This window comes from Gekko japonicus, unplaced genomic scaffold (genome assembly GCF_001447785.1).
Source record: "Gekko japonicus isolate JY-2015 unplaced genomic scaffold, Gekko_japonicus_V1.1 scaffold325, whole genome shotgun sequence".
Taxonomy (NCBI): Eukaryota; Metazoa; Chordata; class Lepidosauria; order Squamata; family Gekkonidae; genus Gekko; species Gekko japonicus.
Window position 1 is genome coordinate 1,179,678 of NW_015164674.1, and position 24,782 is coordinate 1,204,459.

Below are 24,782 nucleotides of genomic sequence, written 5' to 3' on the forward strand. Positions count from 1 at the left end.
TATACAGACAGAGTCGAGTCCTAGGTCTGTAGAGTGCTGGCTGGGTGCAGCAGAGTCCTTCAGATTTGCAGGACCTGTTCAGCCACCACCTTCTCCAAAAGGGTGAGCTTGTCTGGTGTTTCTGGACCCAGCCAGCAAGTGGCAAATTTGGTCAGTTCTGCTACTACCAGATGGAGTTGGCCACCTGCCTTCCATCTGTGAGCACGAAACCACTGATAATAAGTCTCTTCTGTGATTTCATAGCAGTCCAGAATAATATTCTTAAGGACATTGTAGTCAGCTGCCTGAGCATGTAGGATGGCCTCGGCCCCTCTGGTCAAGTATGGCCCCAGAATGTATGAACACTGGTCTTTTGGCCACTGAACCATTTCTGCTGTTCATTGAACAATTTCCAAGTATGCCTCAAAATCATCTTCAAGAGTCAATTAGGCCAATTGTAGTATGGGAGCCCAAACACCTGGGGGCTGATACCCCACTCCTCCCAAGGGTCTGGATGCTTCCCAGGCCCAGCTGAAGTCCTGTATCATAGCTACCTGGGCTTCCTGTTGTTGCATCATCCACTCTCACATTAACTTGTCTTGTTGATCTGCTAGGCACTGCTCAAACTGGGCAAAGTCAAAGCCCCCACTACCTGTAGGTGTCTTAGTCATGGTTCCTGGGGAGGGGACCTATAGCTTAGCTGGGGCAATCAGAGGATGGCTGGGCTTCCAACCTGCAGGAGAAGGTAGATGCAGATGAGGGTAGGGCAGAGTCCCCGTATGGGGCACCAATTTGTCGAGTCCTGGATCTGCATGGTGCCAGCTTGGTGCAGCAGAGTCCTCCAGGGCACAACTTTTATGCCGGGGAGCTTGGCAGTGGCCTCAGACAATGCAGGAGAAGGGCACCTGAGTTCCTCTCTCCTGCTCGTGGGTTCCCCGTTGCTCTCTCTAGACCTCTTGGCCTCTCCCATGTTCTTCCTCCCTGGCCAGCCTTGAGTTCCCTTCTTAAGTCTTTCTCTTTGGCCCCACCGAGCCATCCAATCCTCTCCCATAAGGATCTATCTGAGAACTAACCCTTTATTCCCAAAGGGTTGCTCTCACTCTCTCCTCGAACTCACCCCCCCCCAGTCTTACCTTCAGTTTGGGGTGAGAATGACACACCTGTTTCCAATCTCTCTTGGCCACCTGAACTCCCATTCACCATTTCCCTGTAACTGGCCTCTCCTCCCCCTGGGGAAAATCCCTCCTGTAATCCAGCTGTGAGCCTGGGAGATACTGTTTACTGCTTTTTCTTTTGACAACCATCTGGCTCCCTTCAAGGTTTGTGAGTGCAGGGGTGAGGCTGGGACCTAGATAGATAGATAGATAGATAGATAGATAGATAGATAGATAGATAGATAGATAGATAGATAGATAGATAGAAATGTACACCTCCTTTCTTTACACAGTGAATCCAAGGCAGTTCACAACAATAAATACTATCAGTTTTAAACCTGAACATTAACAAAGCTGGCAGCCAAAAACAGGACACCAATGCAGTTACTGATTTTTATGTATTTTTCCTTTCCCCCCCTTTTTTCAAAATCTTATTTAGTTATTAGGTTTTCTTCCCCTAGTTCTTTTGAAAGAATTTTTTTAAAAAAACAGCATCCAGATCAGAGCGTATTTTCAATATTTTATTTGCAATAAACTTTGCAAAAGTTTCACAGCTAGTTCCTGAGACAACAAAGGCTCAGATTTTGGAGGCAGCAACTGCCGAGCTACCTTGAGTAATGGGGATGGTTGTGAATTAGCTGGTGAAATGGCAGCAGAGAAGTAACATTTCTCTGGTGCTATCACTGACACTTCATAGGTCTTTCAATGGACTGTACAGCATAATTTATCAGATTCAGTATGAGTTCTCTGCCAACTTTATTCTAGGCATCTCCCGGCCCTCTTCAGCTCACTCAGCTCCAGGTGACCAGGTTTCATGCCAAGGGGGAAGTGGTTGAAGAGGGGCAACACTGCTGATAGCTTTAAGGAGTTTCACATTTCACACTCCCACCACAACCTCAACTGAACATGTAAGGCTTCAAAATTTTAAATTGAGCCTGGACATAGATAGGCAGCCATGCTTTACATTTTTAATGTGAGAAGCCTTGCCTTAAGGAGCATTTTATTCCTTCTAAAATAGAAAATATTTATAGGATTTCCCCCCCCCCCAGTGCCTCCTCAAATTCTGAGCCTTGGAAAAAAATAGAAAAACATTTTTTCCTAAGTTTTTCTTTTTTCGGGCTATTATACATCTAGCACAGAACACAAAAGAAGCTGATCAGAGAAACAGTTTCTGCACACATTTATGCAAACAGATGGACCTTTATATATGTGGGCCCAACATATTTATTTATTACTTCAACTTTTACCCCACCCTCCCTGCCAAGGTGGGCTCAGGGCGGATTCCACAAAACTGAAAAACAATATACAGTTTACAAATGATAAAATACAATAAATCATTTAAAACACAGACAAATCAATTTAAAAACATAATTTCAATGGCGATAGAAATAAAGTACAGTTTAAGGACACATTCAGTGGTGCCACCACGCTAGGTCATGCTGAGTCGGAGTTCACAGAGGCTGTTGCTGGTAAGACGCCGCTCCTAGCAGAACGCCTGCCTAAAAAGCTCTGTTTTCATGGCCCTGCGGAACTGTGAAACATCCCGCAGGGCCCTGATCTCTTGCAGGAAGCTCGTTCCAATAGGACAGAGCTACAAACAAGAAAGCCCTGGTCCTAGTTGCCATCAACCTGACTTCCTTTGGGCCAGGGAGGTCCAGGAGATTTTGGGATCCTGATCGCAGTGCTCTCTGGGGAACATGTGGGGAAAGGCGGTCCCTCAGGTAGGCTGGTGCCTGACCATAAAGGGCTTTAAAGGTAAAACCCAGCACCTTGAAACAAATCTGGAATGCTATTGGCAGCCAGTGCAGAGTCTTAAGCACAGGCTGGATGTGCTCTCACCTGGGAAGGCCCATCAACAGCCTGGCTGCCGCATTCTGCACCAGCTGCAGCTTCCAGAGTTGCACCAAGGGCAGCCCCATGTAGAGAGCATTGCAGTAGTCCAACCTTGAAGTGACCATAGCATGGATCACTGCAGCCATATCACTGCATTTGAGGATAGGGAACCAGCTGCCTAATCAGCCGAAGATGGTAAAAGGCTGCCCTGGCAGCGGCTGCTACCTGGGCCTTCATAGTTAAGGAAGCATCCAGGAGCACTCCCAAGCTCCTGACCCTAGGCGCTGGCACCAAAGGTGCCCCACCAAAGGCCGGGAGTGAAATCCCTATCCCCGTACTGCTCCGATTCAGGCACAGGACCTCCGTCTTCATCAGATTCAATTTCATTCAGCTCAGTCTAAGCCATCCAGCTACATCTTGTAACGCCCGGTCCAGATCTTCTGGAGTACAGTCAGACTGACCGCCCAACATCAGATAGAGCTGGGTGTCATCCACATATTGGTGACAACCCAGCCCATGCCTCCGGACAATCTGGGCAAGGGGGCGCATACAGATGTTGAATAACATCGGGGAGAGCACAGCCTCTTGGGGCACACTACACACTACTGAGTGCCTTTGGGACTGCTGCTCCCCGATGGCTACCCTTTGTCCCCAACCTTGGAGAAAGGAGAAAAGCCATTGCAAAGCAAGCCCCTGAATTCCCATGTCAGCGAGGCGGTGGGTGAGCAGCTTATGATCAACCATGTCAAACGCTGCCAACAGGTCCAACAACAGCAACACCGCTGTCCCACCCCGATCCAGATGTCTCTGGAGGTCATCCGTGAGGGTGACCAGTGCTGTCTCCGTCCCATGGCCCGGGCAAAAACCGGACTGGAAAGGATCTAGCATGGAACCGTCATCCAGAAAACGTCGACTGCCGAACGTGTGGGAGGCAGGGCCACATCGCTCGTGCTTGCAGGGCGCCAAGGAACTCCGTGTCAGCATCACCGCCCAGGAATCAACGACCCTGAGCAGCACACAGAGAAGCCAGCTGCCAGATGACAATGAGCCTGTCATCCAAATCTACAGTCCTTCGCACCGGAGGACCAGGAAAGATCCACATGACTATCCACCTTGACGGCGTTCCATGCAGCATGGAGGTCGACTCGGGATCATCAGCGACAGTCTTGTCATCCCAAACGTGGCAGCGGCTATTTCCGACATGAAGTCAACGGCGGCTGAAACCCGCAGACACCCAGGTGTCTGATTTCCAGGGGAAGTGTATTCCTCTAGTGGGGAGGGATACCTTTAACGTTGAGTTTAAAGGGAAATGTGCGATGCTCTCATTACTGGTGGCTGAAGGGAACCAAGTAAACCTACTCGGTTTAGATTGGTTTGAACCTCTATGCATTGCAATTACCGGTGTGAATAACATTTTGGAAAATAAGTGGGCATTACTGTATGCTGAATTTCCTGATGTATTTGGGGGCGGTCTGGGAAAGTATACGGGGCACCCAGTGTCGTTTGAACTTGATCTCTCTGTGACCCCGATCCGTTTAAAGTATAGGAAGGTGCCTATTCCGCTTAAGCCAAGGATCGAAGCTGAGCTGGACAAGCTGATCGCACAGGGGGTGTTGGAACCAGTTCCATTCAACAAGTGGGAGACCCCCATCGTCACGCCAGTGAAGTCAGATGGATCGGTACGTATCTGTGCTGATTATAAGTGCACCATTAATCATGCTTTGCAGCAGCATTCGTACCCCGTCCCCGTTATCAGCCACATTCTGGCGTCCCGGGGGGGGGGGGTAAAGTGTTTGCAAAATTTGATTTAGTGCAAGTGTATCAGCAACAGCCGGTAACCAGAGAGGCAGCTGAAGCCCAAACTATAGTTACCCACAGAGGGGCTTTCAGAGTGAACAGACTCCAATTCGGAGTGAATGTGGCCCCAGGGATTAATGGAAGGGTTACTAAGGGGGGTGCCGAGAACGGTACCATACTTTGATGACGTGTTAATTGCCGGAGGGTCCGACCAAGAACTCATGGAGCGGGTCAGAGAAGTGTTGAAATGCTTCAAGGAAGCTGGCCTTAAGGTGAAACAATCTAAATGCATCATTGGTGTTCCTAGTGTGGAGTTCTTGGGATTCAGGGTAGATGAAACTGGTGTCCACCCCACAGACAACAAGGTTGCGGCAATTAAAAACGCCCCACAGCCTCGTAATAAGAAGGCGCAGTCCTTTCTCGGACTACTCAATTTCTACCACGCTTTTCTGCCACACAAAGTGTCGATAGCGGCTCCATTACATGGGCTCCTTCACAAGGACACAAAATGGAGTTGGGGTTCAGAGCATGAGCGGGCTTTCGAGGGAGTCAAAGCCTTACTGTCTTTAAACGCTGTACTCACAAACTATGATGAACATAAATTGTTGGTGTTGGCCGCAGATGCGTCTCCATTTGGGGTGGAGGCGGTCCTTAGCCATTTAATGCCAGATGGCTGGGAAGCCCCCGTCGCGTTTTATTCGAGGTCGCTTTCTGCTGCAGAACAAAACTATGCTCAAATTGATAAAGAAGGGTTGGCACTTGTTTCTGCAGTCAAGAAGTTCCATAACTTTTTGTTTGGGAGGAAGTTTCTTCTTGTGACAGATCACAAGCCTCTGTTGGGAATCTTTGCCCCAGACCGGCAACTTCCCAACATTATGTCACCACGAATGTTGCGGTGGGCTCTCTTTCTATCCGCATACGAGTATGACCTCGAACACAGGCCGGGCAAGGCCATCGGACATGCAGACGCACTCAGTCGCTGCCCTCTACCCGGCCAGAACTTGGACCCTGCTCCAGCTAGCACAGTGTTAGCAGTTGACGAACTGCCCCAGGCTCCGATCTCCTCCACAGACATTGCTGCTGTGTCAGCTAAAGACAATGTACTAGCCCGAGATTTGAACTGGGTTTGGAGGAGGTGGCCGGTGGGGACTGCGGAGCTGGAATTTAAACCCTTTAAAGTGCGCCAAAATGAATTGTCAGTTTCTAAAGGGTGCTTGTTGTGGGGAAACCGGGTGGTGGTGCCCCACAAACTAAGAGAAAGAGTGCTGAAATCACTACATGAGGGCCATCCAGGCATGGTCCACATGAAGGCGCTAGCCTGGGAGTATGTTTGGTGGCTTGGGTTAGATGCCGACATTGAGCATGCCTTGCCAGCAGTCCAGACCAGAATCGCCAACCGCCACTCCGCAAAAATGGGAGTCTGCAGGGAAGCCTTGGTCCAGGCTTCACCTGGATTTTGCCGGGCCAGTGCAGGGACAAATGTTCTTTATTATTGTCTATGCGTATACGAAGTGGTTGGAAGTTGCACACATGCACTCCACCACTTCGGTTGCTGTTATCAACGTACTGCGTCGATTGTTTGCCACCCACGGACTGCCGGACGTGTTGGTGAGCGACAACGGCACACAATTTGTCTCTCAAGAGTTCTGTCAGTTCCTGTCTGACAACGGCATCAGGCAACTGACAGCAGCTCCATTCCACACGGCCTCTAACGACCAGGTGGAAAGAATGGTCCGGACGACCAAAGAGGCTCTTGCTAAGCTGACGCAAGGGGACTGGGGGTTGAAGCTGGCATTGTTCTTGCTACGCCAGCATGTTACCCTGTGCTCTTCCACAGGCCGCAGCCCGGCCGAACTGCTTATGGGGCACCGTCTCACGGCGCTGTTTGACAGGCTGCATCCGGACCTTAACAATCTTAGGCCCCAACAGCAGAGTGCACTACCCAAGGTCCAAACATACGAAAAAGGGGACAAGGTATTTGCACGAAATTATGCGGGAGGTCACTCGTGGCTACCAACCACTATTACCGAAATAGTTGGGTCAAGAATGTATGTGGTGCAACTTGGTGATGGTCGCAAGTGGCGACGCCACATAGACCAGCTGAGGCAGTCCCAACTCGCAGCCAGCTGAGTCCATAGAAACCGAGGACCTTCCCCGACCTCCTCCGGAGGTGAGTACTGCTGAGCCCGAGGGCCACAGTACTGTCCAAGAGGCAGGGCAGACCCCTACTCGCGGACCCATAGAAATGGACGGAAGTGTTCCTGACTCTGTGGTCCCAGAGTCAAACAGAGTGCCCCTAGCAGCGCTGTGCCCTGAACCTACTCCACCTCGTAGGTCTCAGCGAATGCGCCGAGCACCGACCTACCTAAGTGATTATGATTGTACATGATTGTTTTTGCTTAGGGGGGAGGAATTTGTAATGTATTCAAAGCTGTCATGAATGCTGGATCTGTTGTGAATCATCTCATAAGGAAGCAAGCTTCATCCTGGGCTAGGATCCAAATACAGCCAATGACATCGCTAGTCCAGGAAAAGTGTCTCCAATCACTTCAAGCTAGTCCCCGAGCAAGAACGATCGTGATTGGGTCTTATGCGCTCAGTCGTATTGGTTGTTATGTGTATGATAGGCGTGGCTATATTAGCCGGGAAATGTTTAAAAGCAGGACAGCTGCAATGTAAAAGCTGTTCTGGCTATCAGATGTTGATCCGTGTTGGAGAAATATTCGAGTTGAAGAATAAAGTTGTGTTCTTGCTGAAATCACTCTCTGACTATTTGTTAAGCTCACGACTTAATAGTTACATTTATCCCCATTGAAATTAATTTAGGCCAGTTTTCCAGTCTGTCAAGATCATCCTGACACTTCTGTGTTTTGTAATTTGTTTATAAAAATTATAAAAATTAAAAAAAAAATCATCCTGACTTTGTCCTCTACCATATTTGCTACTCCTCCCAATTTAGTATCATCTACAAATTTAATAAGCACTCCCTCTATTCCTTCATCCAAATCATTTATAAAGATGTTGAACAAAACAGGTGAATGAATGAATGAATAAATGAATTAACATCCAGCTGTGGCTAGATAAGATAGAACATCAGCAAACTTGTCCAGCCAAGTTTCAGACAAAAAGGCAAGGTCTACCTACTACTATAACAGCAAATCATACATTATTGAGATCTTAGTTGTTACAGATACATTATTACACAATGTTGTGGTTGAAGCGTTGGCCTCACCCCCACATCTCTCAGGGTAGAATGGAAATGGCATATCTACATTTCATCATCTGGTTCCTAACACTGTCAAATCTCACAACCTCATGCATCGCCCTGCTTGCCCTTTGGCTGTAATACAAATCAGGGCTCTGTAGTGAGAGAGTGGAATCCATAGGAGTTGTTTGCTCATCAGTAAGTGGAAGATTCCCATCTGGATACAACCCAATGTGTCCAAAATCATTTTAATATTTTAACTCTTACTTAAGACTTTACAGATACTTAAATGAGAACTCAACAACTGCTTTCTTAAAATAGAAATGAGCATATAAGTACCCCTGTACTGCCTTCTGACATTGGTCAGCAAAGCAAGATAGCCACCGCCAAACACAAAGCCACCAATACCCTTCTTGGACACTTTGGTCATAAGGATGCAATAGATTTCAGCAAACAACAAAACTATTAGTCTTATGAGTCTTATGCAAACTTACCATGTACCACATACTTGGCCATTTGGGATCATTAAAATATGTAGATTGGGTACCAACAGGTTTGTAATCTCTCTTTATCCTTCTTTTTACAACTTGTTGTTCTATCCATTCCACCTGTCGATTCAAACAAATGGTAAATATTTTAAAAAGCTACCATGGGTATTCTAAAATAAATATAAAATCTGAAGATATTGCTGTTAACAGGCACAAAAGCATATTCAGGTGCCAAGTTCCTTTTAATTTTATAGTTATTTAAAATACAAAATTTAAGTAGCACATCCGCATAGATAATAGTACTAAGAGCCCTTAAATGAACACCACCATTTCAGAAAATGCTTTGGGGTTATTTGAGAGACAGAGAGACAGACAGAAAAAAAAATGCCCTTTGTTTTACAAAGTGTTTTCCCTGTACTGACTGTGGATCTCTTCCCAGTAATGAAACTATTTTGGTCAAGGTGAATATCATTAACTATTACCTTAATTTGTGATTTATAATCAATGTTTAATAAAATCAGTAGTCCATAAGATCCAAGATTGGTTGGATCTTTATTTGGTTTTTGAATTAAAATATTTTTGCCTCATTTCAAATTTTAGCAGGAAACATAATTGAAACTAGATTTTTGCAAAGGATATATATATATAAAGAATATTTTAAAAAGCTACCATGGTCTTATCTGTCATCTCTCCCCCCCCCCAATTTCTGGTTCCGTGTATTCAGAATCGCCTTGAGCCAGTTCATACCAGTAAGGCGGGATACAAATTGAAAGCAAATAAATAAATAAATAAAGATAAGGAATTACTTATTTATATTTATTAGCTTCTATAACCAAAGGTCTTAAGCTAAATTATGAAAGATGAATATACAACATTAGCCTCATAATACGAACTTTACAATAATCATTGACAGTCAAAGTAATCAAATCTAAAAGATCTAAAATGTTAAAAGAAGTCATTAATAAAACTATAATTCATTTAAATATCCATTTAAAGATAAGGAATTGAGTATGATCTGGTTATAATTTAACCTGCATTACCCTGCTGCTTAGTTTTCTGTTAATTGTTTACATTTTTTTAAAAAAAATATGGCTTCAGATATTAACAACGGATACTTGGACATATTCCATGATTCTTGGCAGTTTCCAAAGTGGCACAAGGAGCTACTGTTAAAAAAAATGCTGCTGCGTATCTGTATCTTGCAATATGCACCTCTGGATCAAAGACTTAGTATCAAAGTAAAACTTATAATGATAATGTTATCTTTAACTTGAATATTCTTACAATCAATTTTGGCTTAAATTCCAAAGTTTTCTTTAATTATTCTAGTTTTACTTGAGATAGTGTCTGGACAATAGAAATCAATTAACTGGACTATTCAAGGGTTTAATTTAAACCAAGATTCATGGGTACAATCCAGGATTACATACATTCTAATTGTCCCCATTACCAGAGACACTCTGTTTTATGATGCCTATTATGATTATACTTACTAGGTTATCCACTGTGGAAGGAACCTCCCACCATTTGCCTGCTGTCCTTGCCACTGCTCAGTGGGGTAAAATGAGCTAAAGCCATTGAGTTGGGGGAAATCCTAAAGTGTCACACCGTTGTGGTTTCACTTCTGGGTTTGGAGCCCATTCCTGCCCCCCTCTCCTGCCTAATCATGGTAAATCATTGTTCTTACTTTATGACTTTTGTTTTACTTTTAGGGGATGTTTATTTTTAGTGTCAATTGTTAGGATTGTCAGACTTCTACTCTCTAGCCACAGTTCTTGCATGTTAATGCATACACATGAACACTAAGACCTGAACTACAGGTTACAATTTGTAACATATAAGCCCAAGCTAGCCTGATCTCATCAGATCTCAGAAGCTAAGCAGGATCAGCCCTGATTAGTATTAGGATGGGAGGCCATCCAGGGTCCGGGGTCACTACACAGAGGCAGGAAATGGCAAACAACCTCTGAATGTCTCTTGCCTTAGAAACACTACAGGGTCGCCATCAGTCAGCTGCAACTTGATGTCAAAGAACAAAACAAGGCTTGGGATTCCCCTGACCTGATGCTGATGCCAAAAGTTAGATGTCAGGAGCATGGGAACTTATTTTCAAGTGCTCAGGGCCCCTATTAGGACTGGGACTGTGGTAGGAAGCAGAAGGGGCTTCAATCTTTCCCTTGCACCACCTTCCCAACCTGAAAAGTATGCATACGGAGAGTGATTTCAGCTAAGCATACCTTTATTCAGTCAGGAACAAAGACAACTAACTGGCTCGCAGGCCGGCTTATATTCCCTCTGAGAAACCCACCACCAAACACCCCCCCACTCCCGATAGGCTATTTACAGTAACCAAGAGACCTATTGGCCTCTTGGCCAGGACCTAGCCCTTTCATTGGGCCTGGCTAGGATCCTATTTGCCCATTGTCTTTAGGTCTGAAGCTTTAGGTACCGTATTTTTTGGACCATAAGACTCACTTTTTCTTCCCAAAAAAGTGGGAGGAAAAGTGAGTGCGTCTTATGGACCGAAGGTTCAGAATATGTTTTTCCCTGTTTTCCTCCTTTAAAAACTAGGTGCGTCTTAAGGTCAGGTGCATCTTATGGTCCAGACATGCCCGGCCCTGTCAGGGCCTGATACACTACACAACCCAAAACTGTTCTTGGGGGGTGCTACCTGCTGTGTTGGGTGGCTGTGCATATAGCACATCAGTACACAAGCAACCCATCAACTGGGCAAATAACAACTCACCCCACCCCGAGCTGTGTCAGATCAGGAAAATGGCATGGAAGAGATAGTAAACCTCTGAATACTATCAGTGGAAGGCTTTGACCTCTTTCTTCTGTTTGCTGGTTGCCAAGGGCAAGTGCTTGGCTACTCTGTGAAACAGGACTAGATGGACCTCTGGTTTGATTCACCAGGGTTTTTCTTGTTCTTATATTGTAATAATCTTACAACTCCTTTTTCTGCTAGCAAATCACAGCTAGTCCCCACATACTGGTTATAATAAATATCCTTGACTGTGGATTTGTGGGTACTGACATTTATTGGAGATCTATAAGATGGAGAGCAATATTTACAGGAATGTATTGGACTTTCATTCTGCAAGTTTATCAGTATTTCCTGTAAATATTCCACATCTTGTATTTCCTGGATTTAGCAAGTTGTCCTGCTTTCTGAGGACACAAGCTCAAAATGCAGGCTTACTCACTGAAAGTCTTCAGATATAACAAAGAACCGATATTCATCTTGTTCCAGCTCAAGCAAGTTTCCAGACCCTACTTAGCATCCAAGATCTGACAAGACCAGACTATGGCCGAGTTCAGACTGGCAGTTTGCCCCGATATAGGCTCATGTGAGGAACATTTCACAAGCGGATTAAAGGGGCCGTTCACACAGGGACATCTGTCCGACGTTCCCCACCCATACTCAACCTGTCTTGTAGTGCTTGCATCCCGGGTTTAAAATATACCTGGTGAAAGTGGTAGCAAACCCTGGAGAGCCCGTTTATCCCGCTTCATTCTGCTTCCCGGAAGTGTGAACGCTGACCGCTAAAAGCCGGGAACAGCCTGCGTTAATAATGTGTGCCAGCTGTTTATGCTGACTGACCTCCTAGCCTCACCCTGGCACCAGGAAGGTGATTGCCTTGAAGAGGGGGTAGTGATGTGGCTGGATGTGCCTATCGCCACAGCGGCCAGATCCTGCCCTATTTGCTGCTGCGCCTAGGCATCTGCCGCGAGGAAAACGCTGCTTACAGCCGCACCTCCGGCCCAACAGTGTGAACGCTCCCTCGCACCTTCTCCCCGTATGCTCCCGCATCAGTCTGCACAGTGTGACCGGGAAAACTCAGAACAGTTTGTTCCGGCTCTTTTTTGCAACGACTCCCTCCCACCTCAAACTGCCAGTCTGAACTTGGCCTATATATCCCCAAACAGTAGGTTAATAACTCTTTAAAAATACAGTTCAATTTGGGCCAACCACTTCAATCAGCATAAATTGTTAACCAAAAGCTCCTTTGAATAAAACTATTTTACATAAACTGAGGAAGGGAGGGAGTGGGAGCAGCCCGTACTCCTAGTGGCAGATGAAATTAGCTCATAAATGCGAAGGAAGGAGGAAGGATGAAAGGGGGAGTACTACTTACTGCTAGTGGCACCTGAAATTACTTCATTACATGCTAGAAGGGAAGGAAGGTAACTGCTTCTGTACTGAATTTTCATAACTGTACTAATGATATGCTAACATTTACAGGCAGAGCTACCTGGTAGATTCAGAACATAATTGGGTTCCGTTTATAAAATGTGGCTGTTAGATTGTATTGATTCCCTAGGATAAATACAGCAAATTGTTTCGTAGTAAATAAGTACCAGTTGATTTGGATCTAGGGTCTATTTTGGAAGTATACACTATACAACAAAATGGAGTAGTTATTTTACAGTAATGCCAACTACTTCCTATGACTATTTTATGGTTGCATATACTGTCCAATAGCTGACATGCTCTGGAATAGTATGATTCAGTATGAAAAGGATGAATTTGTACGAAAATATTTTCTTCCCCAAATCATCCACACTTCCTAGCTCATATCCCCTAAAGGAAAATCTCTGGAGTAACTGATTATATAGATCCCTGTATTCTGGCAAAAAGAAAATGCTATAAACACAAGGCTTTGCATTTTAACACTTTCATAAAGTGACATTCAGCTGCAAAGGTAACACTGCACAGTTTCCCATTCTCTTTCATTTCAGAGGTTCTATTTTTCTATTTCTTGAACGTTTAAAGAAATCAAAGCCAAATCAGACTGGAATCCAAACCTTTCTCTGAATATTCTCTGTTTAATACTCAGTGTAAAGTTCTATAAATATGCCATGACTGCAGCTGACTAAAAGTTGTTCTAAGACCCCCTTTTTTCTTTAAATAGTGAAAATCAGAATGGTAATATGTAATCTTTTCATAAAGCCAAGCAATTTCTGCTTCCATTTGAGATTATTAAATAAAAGCATACAATGAACCATTTTTCCCCACAAAAAGAAAGGGTATGAATACAACAGATTCAGCAACAGAATCACAGAACAGTCTTTTCAGAAATATATAGCAGACTTTTAATTTATTTTCCAGAACAGTTTATCAGGATTCTTTTGAAGTGTTCATAGTAAAACATGATATGCATCCCGCAAGCAGAGATGAATCCACCTATTGGTCCAGGGCTGATAGTCCAGGGCTGTTTCCATATGAGGGAGTGGGATCATAGTCATCATAATGCTGGCCCATTTGTTTGTCAATTCACACTTGCAAGGGAGATTCCAGACACAGCAGGGTAATCTGTTTTCCCACCACTCTGTTTGCCTTGTTTTCCCTTTCACACCAGATGCACATTGGACTGCCTCCCCCCTCATGCCAGGCCACCAACAGGATTCTGCATGCACCTTTTCTTTTCATTTTGGGATGCAGGCATGCTGCTGCTTGGGACTATCTCAAAGCTGATTTTTTTTTTAAACTTCCATGTTTGAACAGCACAACAAAAGAATTATCCAATACTCTTACTGCCACACTCTCCATGTTTGCCTCCCTTTAATGAATTAATTCTTTCCTACTGGGATATCCCAGGCTAGCCTGATCTCATAAGATCTCAGAATCCACATAAGGTCAGCCTGAGTTAGTATTTGGATGGGAAACCACCAAGGAATTCCAGGGATGCTATGCAGAGGCAGGCAATGGCAAATTGCCTCTCAACTTCCCTTGCCTTGAAAACCCTATGGGGGTCAGCCTAAATTGGTTATGACATAACAGCAGTAGCATTCCAAGGGTGGGGCAGGGGGTGCACTCCACCCCAGGTGCAGCTTGAGGAAGACCATTGAAGGAGGGCCCTTGAAGCCAGCATCATGCTGCATCCAGCTGAACATCTTTCCTTTTATTTTTAAGATGCAGTTCTGGCTGCAGCCACTAGGGGAGCAGGGAAGTCTGAACAATAAAAATCACTCTAAGATTGGCTAGACTTCTCTTTCTCCAAGACTGAAGCAAACTTGCTTAACAGATCGTACAACCAAGCCAGCACACTGGTAGCTTCAACAGTAATTGCCAGACTGCAGGTCATTTTCCCAAACAGTCTAGCCTTTCTCTCTTCCTTTCCTTGCACCCAGTTCAGCCAGATCTTAAAAAGCAATAGTTAAAGTGTTGCAGCAAGATAAAACAACCTTTCCCTCTCTTAAATATTCTCCCTCTTTTCCACACTTTTCTCTTTCATTCCTGTCTCCCTTCACCTAATTTTTCCAGGTCCCCCCTTTATTTTCACTTCTTAGCCCTCTTCTGTTTGATGATAGAATGTATTTAAGAGTAGTCTAATAGCAAACCTTTGTTAATATTATGAACAGAAGGTTTTGCTGGGTTTACTGGGCACTTTACATTACAGTGGTTCTGCTGGACTCGGGTGGCCAATTGGGCAGTTTGAATGGAGGACGGGGGCCACACAAGGCAGACGTTGAGCCAGCAGGGGAAGATAAGCTGGCTGCACCCCGCAACTCCCCTTCTCCTCTGAGGTGGCTGACCATGAAGAGCCTGCCCGAGTGAGTGCACCTCTCTGCACCCCGAGCCCTGCCTGGCTGGTGCCTCACCTCCTCCAAGCCTGCAAGCAAGTGTCCCTCAGCTCCTCCTCCATCCGATCCTCTGCCAGCGTCAGCGTCATCGTCTTCATCCCTGGGAGGGGGGTGGACAGCCTGGCCTCTACCGCCTTCCTGCTGCCACTCCCCTCCCTCCCTCCAGTGTGCAGGACTCTAGGTCAGGGGGTGAGAGCGGCTCCTCAGGGTGGGTGGGTGAAGACACGGGTGGTGGCAGCCTTGTGGGGGTTGCAGGAGGTCTTCGGGCTTTGAGGGGGGTCAGGGGAGGCTTACCATTGCCTTCGGTCTGCTGCTTGTTCCTGGCTGCTGGCACGACCAGGTGGGTGCCTGTTCTGATTCTTTCTCCTGGCTTTTCTGTTTGCCGGGGGGGGGGATGTGCCTGGGCGGGGTGGGTGGGCTGCTGGCATCCTGCTGGGGGCTGCCGTCTGCCCTAGGCTGGGGATGTATTAAAAGGAAGGACAGGATTGCTTCAATTGGAAGTACAGGACTGGGCTCCATTGAAATACATTACAGTACAAGTAGAGTTGCAATAAAAATGCGGAATGGATTTTCCATTAGGGTCTCTGGGCCCAAATTGAATACTCTGGGAATGGAAAGAGAGACCACGGAGTGGAATGACAGCCACACGGTGGAGCAGGAGTGTTCTGGGACTGGAATGACAGGCCCCAGAATGGAATGACAGTTCCAGGGTGGAGCAGGAGTGTTCAGGGACTGGAATCACAGGCCCCAGAGTGGAATGACAGCCCCAGGTGGAGTAGGACTGTTCTGGGACTTGAATGAGAGACCATGGAGAGGAATGACATCCCCAGGGTGTAGCAGGAGTCTCCTGGAACTGGAATCACAGGCCCAGGTGTGGAATGACAGCCCCAGGGTGGAGCAGGAGGGTTCAGGAACTGGAATGAGAGACCATGGAGTGGAATGACAGCCCCTGGGGGTAGCAGGAGTGTTCTGGAACTGGAACGAGAGGCCCTTGAAGTAGAATGACAACTCCATGGTGGAGCAGGAGTGTTCAGGGACTGGAATGAGAGGCCCCAGAGTGGAATGATAGCCCTAGGGTGGAGCAGGAGTGTTCAGGGACTGGAATGAGAGACCACGGAGTGGAACGACAGCCCCAGGTGGAACAAGACTGTTCTGAGACTTGAATGAGAGACCACGGAGTGGAATGACAGCCCGAGGGTGTAGCGGGAGTGTTCTGGAACTGGGATGAGAGGCCCCAGAGTGGAATGAGATGGAGCTAATCTGGTGATAGCTACACATTCCAGAAATATTTAAATGTGAGACCACGGAAGGGAATGACAGCCCCTGGGGGTAGCAGGAGTGTTCAGAGAATGGTATGGGAGACCACAGAGTGGAATGACAGCCCCAGGGTGTAGCAGCAGTGTTCTGTGACTAGAATGACAGGCCCCAGAGTGGAATGACAGCCCCTGGAAGTTTCAAGAGTGGTCTTGGACTGGAATGACTGCCCTTGGGAGTGGTAGGAGTGTTCTGGAACTGGAATGGGAGATCACTAAGTGGAATGATAATCCCTGCAGGTAGCGGGGATATTCTGGGACCACAATGACAAGTCCCAGAGTCAAATGACAGTCCCTAGATATGGCAGGAATGTTCTGGAACTGGAATATGATACCACTAAGTGGAATGATAGCTCCTGGGAGTATTCTGGGAATGGAATGACAGGCTCTAAGGTGGATTGACAGTCCCTGGAAGTAGCAAGAGGCTTATGGGCGTGGAATGACAGGCCCCAGAGTGGAAGGAGAGACCCTGGGTGTAGAGAAAGTTCTGTGCAACTAGATTTGCAAACTGTAGAGTGAAATACTTTACATTTAAATATTTCTGGAATGTGTATAGCTATCACCAGATCAGCTCCATCTCATTCCACTCCATGGTCTCTCGTTCCCTTCCAAGAGTAATCTATTTGGGCCCAGAGACCCTAATGGAAAATACATTCCGCGTTTTTATTGCAACTCTACTTGTACTGTAATGTATTTCAGAATGCCAATTGACTTGTATGGGTTCCATTGAAATACATTATTTCCAATGGGCCTTCAAGTGTTTCCCGTTGTTTCGAATGGGCAATCGTGTCCTTCCTTAGTACAGCCCCTCGGCGGGACCTCCTTCCCCAGCCCGCCTCCTGGCCTCTTCCTGGTGGGACAAGCTGCTGCTGAATAATGGCCTCCATTAAGGCTCTAGACTTGATATTTCCTGCTTACACTGGTTAGATTTAGGAAATGTGGAAATGGGGCTATTGGAATTTCAAGAAAGCTCTATCTGGAAAAATAAATTCTATGACCTGTGTGAAACACTTGAGAAGATAGAAGGATTGCTTTACTTAGTTTGTTTAGTCTTATGCTTATGAGCAGCTGTTTTCAGCTTTGAATTATATCAAACCTGACACCAGAAACAGACTAACAGATTACCTGAGTGCTGCATGTGTATCTCTCAAACTTACAAAGAATGGGCCAAGGTTAGACAAATTATCAGCATGCATACAACAGCAAAAATCACATTAATTGTTCAAAAGCATGCCAAATGCAAACTTTTATCTTTCAATAAAAAGTTGTTTGTATCATTGAAAGCTCTGTTATTCTGTTTTTCTTTTAAGACAAAAGATGTTAATGTATGAGGGGTTTTTTTCTAAACTAAAACCTCGGTATTCAGGTTAAATTGCCGTGTTGGTACTTTGTGATAAATAAGTAGGTTTTGGGTTGCAGTTTGGGCACTCGGTCTCTAAAAGGCTCGGCAAGAGATGTTCAGAGGTGGTTTGCCACTGCCTGCCTCCACTTCGGCCTGGCTTAGTTTCTGAGATCAGATGAGGTCAGGCTATCCTGGAGCTATCCAGGTCAAGGCATGGCTGAGTAATGTGATCGGCCCAAGGTCACCCAGCAAGCTTCCATGGCACATGGGGATTCAAACCTGGATTTCCCAGATCCTAGTCCAACACTTTAACCACTAAACCACACTGGCTCTCATGATGGAAAAGCATGATTTTTTTACTGGCATGATTATATATATGAAGTTAAATAAAATAATTTTTTCCATTGTCTGTGTTTCTTTTCTGGCCACTGAAACGAAGTTTGGGTCCAGTGGCACCTTCAAGACCAAACTTTGTTCTGCTGCTTCAGACCAACATGGTTATCCACCTGAATCTATTTTCTGACCATTATTATTATTAGTTTTATTTCATAATTATTACTGAAAATAATTTTGTCATATAGAGAACACGCCCTGAAGTGGATAGCCCCAGCCTGGCCTGACCTTGTAAGAGCTCAGAAGCTAAGCAGGGCCGACGTGGAGGCGTGCAATGGCCAACCACCTCCGAACGTCTCTTGCCTTAAAAGTCCTATGAGGTCGCCATAAGTCAGTTGTGTCTTGGTGGCAAGAAAGAGGAGGGAGGTGTTAAGAAATTATCTGCACCAGCAGCAATGTTCCCTCTAAGCTCTGAAGGTCTGTGTGCAAAAATATTTCTTTGTGAGCCAAACCATAAAAGTTGTGAGCCAGCCTACATTTTATTTTTTTAATATCAGTTTATGAACATACAAAATATACAAACATGAAATGTAAACATAACAGTTACCATAACTTTGTGAGAATAATTTTAATAATTATTTAAACATTCTAATTGAAAAGAGTATCAAGTCTCATTACAGAAAATGTTCTAATTTAAGCCAGGGGGGCAATAGTGGGCACCTGGATTTTACCCAGACTGTTGGACTCGATGGGTCTCATTGACCCATCTGTCCTTAAAACTTCTACTAAAAGACCCCCACCAGAATCTCCATCCTCCCAGCTTCCCACTTACAACATCCATCTCGATCCCCCCACCCTCTCCAACCAACATTGAGGGACCTGATGCCCCACCAGTTCCCCAAGCCAACTTAACTCTGAAAGCCACAATGGAAAATATAATGAAGTGGAGAGAGACTATTTTGTACAATTTAAGTGCATCTGTTCAAACAACCTACAAAAAAATGTTATGAACCAAGCAGATAGATTACACTTGTCAGGGATGCTCTAGGCTGATCCTGCATTGAGCAGGGGGCTGGATTAGATGGCCTGTATGGCCCCATACAACTCTGTGATTCTATGAAAAGGGAAGATGTTTTCTTGTGACATCACATTTGAAAACTGCAAATCTCAGCATAGAATACTCAAGTCACCTTGTGGCTCCTACCCCTCTGCTACCACTCCAGTAACTGAAGTTTGAAGCCTTCCTCCAGTCTAAGGATGCTTACTCTTTCTGCTATTGAAAGGACTCTTAAGATGAAAGAAGGCTGGATCCAAAACCAAAACAAACACAAGGGGTTTATCTCTCGCAGGGACTCACTGGCAACCAGCTGAGAAGGCTCCTACTCTCCCCACCCCAACTGCAAAACAAGCACAAGGGGTTTTTCTCTTGCAGGGACTCACCAACAACCAGGCAAGCTGGTGCAAGCCTCCACCTGGAAACTGGCTCCTTCCCTCCCCCACCCCAAAACAAAGCTGCTCACGAAGAGCCTTTTGCTGTGCTTAGCTTTAAAGCCCATTGGGGCTAGGGAGAGAAAAGCATGGCATGGCTGCTGGGGGGCCTCCGAGTCCCAAGCCCAAGCTTCCTCTTGGGCAGAGAGAGGCGAGGGGGAGACTTACCTGATCCAGTGGCCTGTGGGGCACGAGAGCAGATCTTCTTGGGCAGCACAGCAGGAAGAGTCTTCCAGGCATTCTAGTTGAAGCAGGAAGTAAGGCGGGGCCTGGACAACTGCCTCCCTTTAGAGGGCTGGCCCTGCAGACAGTGAGCAGCCAGCTTCCTCACCAAGTAAGTTGATTACTGTGCTGGGGTCCAGAAATTCATGCGCTAGCACACCCTAGCGCAGCTTACAGGGAACACTGCCCAGCAGTCAAATGAGCTAGGAACACCACTGCATGGTGGGAAAAACCCACAAACATTTGGGCAACATTACTGCTTTGAAAACGGCAGTGAGAAAAATCCCCTTCTTTCTTGATTAATTTATGAATTAATTCCTTGCTAGGTGGGGCAAGGCAATTTAATAAACGTAACTAAATTTCCCCTCCCTCTGTGTCAAAGAATATCTTTGCATTCCAGGCTAGATAGCTGGCTCAAGCACCATGGTTAAGTGTGGACATTTTCATTGGTCCCGGTCACATGGCGAATTTGCCGCGGGAGAGCCACGGGTGGTGGGCAGATTATCGGGGCGCGATCACACCGCAACATCTGGCAAGTGGAGTGCACCCGTGGCCAACCCGTGGCATACCGCCGAAAAAGCGCAATAAAAAAACAGTACCTCGTATGTAGTGGCAAACGGTTTGCCACGGGCTGCCTCTGGACTCCTGTGGTGTGATCGCGCCAGCCCCTCGTTAATGCGCAGGCGGGGAGGACAGGACCCATGGTTTGCTGCCAACACGTTGGATCACGTTCTGGCAGCTCTAATTGCACCGGAGCAATTAGCCATGCCTCCCCCCCGCATTATCCAGCCCGTGTGACTGGGGCCTTGGTTATGCTAATGGCCATAAGCTGCATGTTTCTGCCCCACCCAATTAAGGTCACCAGCTCTGAGTTGGGAAATTCCTGGAGATTTGGGGCCTAGGAAGGACAGATTTTGGGGAGGAGAGGGACCTCAGCAAGACTATAGTGCCATAGAATCCAGCCTTCAAAGCAGCCATTTTCTTCATGGGAATGGATCTCTGTTCTCTGGAGACCTGCTATAATTCTGGGAGATCACCAGGCCCCAATGAGAGGTTGGCAAGCTCCCAATCCTCCTATCTCAGTAATGCAAGCTTTGTTTATTGCTTGCATACTTCTGTGTGATCTATCCTGCCCCAAAATAGTGAAATATGTATGAGGATCATTGAAAGACACATGTGGTTTTGTATTTTTGTGGTTCAGCATCAGCACTCAATGACCAAAAACAATGTGGAGGAAGGGGAATGAAAGAGGCATTCATGTTCATTGAAACATAAAGCATCCCTTTTCTTTCTGGACACTTAAAAAGATCGCCTCAACAGCAACATGGCAGGAAAAACCTTTTTTCCTGTGTTTGTGTGTGTGTTTTGAACAGTTCTTTTAGAGAAAAAATGGGCTGTCCAGAGTTGGGGCATGAATGCAGGACGCCATCATGTGGAAACAGGGGGAAAAAACCCCTGCATGAGTCAGGCTGAAACAGGAGAAATCCTCTGTAAAAGCAGCCGAGCAGTTCTTAAACCTTAGCAACCCAAGCACCCACATGTTGATTCAAATATTTTGCAGCCCTTTCCCAGACCTCCCGTTTTACCTCACTGATATATTCTAGATCGCCCCTTTTCAAAGAGTATGCTGCAAGCTGTTTATGCCACAATACAATATGCTTATTAGCTGCACTTTTAAAAGCAAGTTTAAGAAAAATATTTGCATTCTCTGAATATATCCTACAAGATCAGATCTCAGAGAGCACCTATTCTATCACAGTTCAAAAAGTCCTGACCCAAGTTCTAATCAATATTAACGCTTGATTATTAGAAAGGACTTTGTGCTGGAGATGAAAAAAAACTTGCTTATTAGTTAATAATTTCTAGGTAGAGGCCAATGAAACAGGATGTGAGACAGAGCTGGTAAATGTTTCAAATTGCAGAAAGAAACATAGCAAGACTAGTGTTTTACAAAATCTGAAATTCCAGTATCAATTGAAAACCAACATTGACTAGTATTGTTTATGGATACAAAGTGTCTCTCTTACCTATATGCTGAAATCTTTTTGCATTGGAAAATAGAATGAAAACTAGTTAATTTTTTTTGTCAGAAATTGCTATGATGCATTAATTCCTTGGTGCCATTCAGCCAATTAGAATTCCTAATGCTGGGATATGGGATCATGACAACCATCAGAACATTTTCTTGCTAGTCCTCTGAGGTGACTGCAAGTGATGGCAACTGTATGTACTCTTCACCTTCAGAAGAAGATGAAGTTGATTCTACTCCCTTCCCCAGAGTTCCCCCATTCTTAGAAAATTGAGAGCACTCTGTTTTTATGTTAGCTGGATGGATGCAAGAAGGATCACTCTCTGTCCTTTCAAAGAAATCTGGAAGCCTCCTAGAGTACCCTATTACAGACACCCAAGGCTCCCCACTCCCAGTGTGAGAAGTATTGTGATAGTTCATTTCCCATCATCTACTTCCAATATCTTAGAACAATAATGAATATGAGAAATACTTCCAATATCTTTTGCACAGACTAGTGTCTGGAAAACCCAGGTTTGAATCCCCAGTCTGCCATGAATCTTGCTGGAGGATCTTGGGCTAGTCACCCTTTGTCAGTCTGTCTGTCTATTTATTTGTTTATTTATTTATTAAATTGGATTTACTAGGCCGGCCTTCCCTACAAGTAGAGCTCAAGGCGGCTTACAACAGGATAATATACGATCTCAGATTAAAATAAATTGAAACAAGCAAATAAATACCTATACATAAAAAACATTATCAAAGTGGCAAAAATACAGCATACATAAGATGGCGGAAAAAACTCCTGCACCCCAGCCTCCCTGGGGGGATGGGTTACAAGAGATGGGGACTTGTGTGAGAGAGCCAAAGGCTACCCCTGTTGCTGTCCTCAACCAAAGGCCCGGCAGAACATCTCTGCCTTGCATGTCCTGCAGAATGGCAACAACTCCCATAGGGCATGAATATCTTCTAGCAGAGCATTTCACCAGGCAGGGGCCAAGGCTGAAAAGGCCCTGGCCCAGATTGAGGACAACCGGATTTCTCTCGAGCCAGGGACCACCAGGAAGTTCTTATTTCCTGAGCGTAACGCTCTTCTAGGGGCATACAGGGAGAGGCGGTCCCAAAGATATGTAGGTCCCTGACCGCTAAGGGCCTTAAAGGTCAAAACCAAAACCCTGAATCTGATCCAGTGCTCCACCTGAAGCCAATGCAGCTCATGCAGCACTGGTTGAATATGTGCGTCCGCAGAGTCCCAGTAAGGACCCATGCAGCTGCATTTTGGACCAGTTGGAGCTTCCAGGTCAGGCACAAGGGCACGCCCACATAGAGTGAGTTACAGTAGTCTAACCTGGAGGTGACCATTGCATGGATTACCGTGGCTAGGTCGGGGCGAGACAGGTAGGGAGCCAGCTGCCTAACCTGGCAAAGTTGGAAAAATGCCTGGCTGGCAACCTTCGCAACCTGAGCCTCCATAGATAGAGAAGAGTCAAAGGTCATGCTCAAACTTCTAACGGTCTGTGCTGGTGACAGAGGTACACCCTCAAGAGTTGGGAGCTGGCAAGCCAAACGAGGCTCTCCCCTACCCAACCACAGAACCTCTATCTTTCCTGGATTCAGTGTCAGTCGACTCTGTTTTAACCTTCTCACCATGGCCTCCAAGCCCTCAGCTAAATTCCGGGGATGGTATCTGGCCAGTTATCCATCAACAGAAATAGCTGGGTGTTATCATCATACTGATGGCATCCCAGCCCGAGACTCCACACTAGCTGGACAAGGGGGCGCATGTAGATGTTAAACAACATCAGAGAGACAAGCGCCCCTTGGGGCATGCCACATTCAAGTGGGTACCTTGCGAACACTGTCCCCCCCCCCAGCGCAAACCCTCTGTCCCCGACCATGGAGCAATGAGGTAAGCCACTGCAAGGCTGCCCCACGAATTCCAGTGTCAGTGAGTTGGTGAGTCAACAGGTCATGATCGACTGTGTCAAACCCTTCTGTAAGATAGAGTAATATCAGCAGCCCTGACCCACTTTGATCCAGCTGTCTGTGAGGGCAACTACATCACAAGATTGCTGTGAGTATAAAATAGGAAGGAGAACAATGTAGAACACACAGAGTTTCTTGGAGGAAGGGCAGGACAAAAATATACCAGATGGTTAGGGGACTAAAAGGGCTCAAAGCAGGGGTCTCATGGAGGGGGAGCGCTCAGGTACGGCGCTCCGGAAGAGACCCTCCGGGGGGCGGGGCGGCCCCGCCCCCTTCTTCACGGCGCCATCTGAGGAGGGCTCATTTCTCTCCGGCTGCCGACGAGAGCAAGAGGCGGGGGCGGAGCTCTGCAGGACCGTGCCTGGCCTGCAGGCAGGCCCATAGCTCCCCCAGCCCCCTCACTGATCACTTCTTCTCCCCCTTGGCTCCAGAAGGTGGGCTCAAGGTAAAGCCCAGGTGAACAAGTGAGCGGACCAGCGGGTGGCGGGGTTTGGCCCTGGCTCAGCGTTGGCTTCTGCTGGGCTGGGCAGAACGGGGTCTGGCCCGGCAATGCACAAGTGAGTAGCAGGCCAGGCAGTGCGGGGAGGCGACCTGGGCTGGGGGCTGCCCTCGCTTCTTAGCTCCTGTGAGGGATGAGAGAGTCGCGCTCTCTGCACGAGTGAACCAGGTCTTTCCCACGACGTGCAGACTTGAGTTCCAGAGAGCTCTTCCTCAGGCAGGCTGGGGGATAGCAGTGTGTGCGTGTGTGTGTGTCGGGGGGGAGGCTTGCCGTCGAGACCTCTCCTGCTTCCCACTCGGCTCTGGGCTGAGAAGGGGTGGGAGCGGCTACATTCACTAAAAGAAAAAAAGCCCCACTCCACGCGCTGCTGCTGGAGCCGCCCCTTTGGAGGCTGACTCCGTGCCTTGCCTGGGCATCGCTCACAGCCTTACTTCTTCTGCGAGCCCTTCGCGCTCTTTGGTTTTGGGGATCCCGCCTGACAAATCATCCCCTCTACGCACACTCCCTGTAGACTTTAAAAAATTAATATCTGCTTGCTTCCCTCCCC

At 46.5% G+C, this 24,782-nt stretch overlaps 1 protein-coding gene across 1 annotated transcript in view; it reads right to left on the reverse strand.

Moving 5' to 3' along the window:
* PCSK5 (proprotein convertase subtilisin/kexin type 5) overlaps positions 1-24,782 on the reverse strand; it is a 491,368-nt gene that overhangs the window by 374,233 nt on the left and 92,353 nt on the right. The window contains exon 3 of the mRNA XM_015409257.1: positions 8,463-8,576. Coding sequence (XP_015264743.1) covers positions 8,463-8,576 — 114 coding nt within the window. The remainder of the gene's footprint in view (positions 1-8,462; positions 8,577-24,782) is intronic.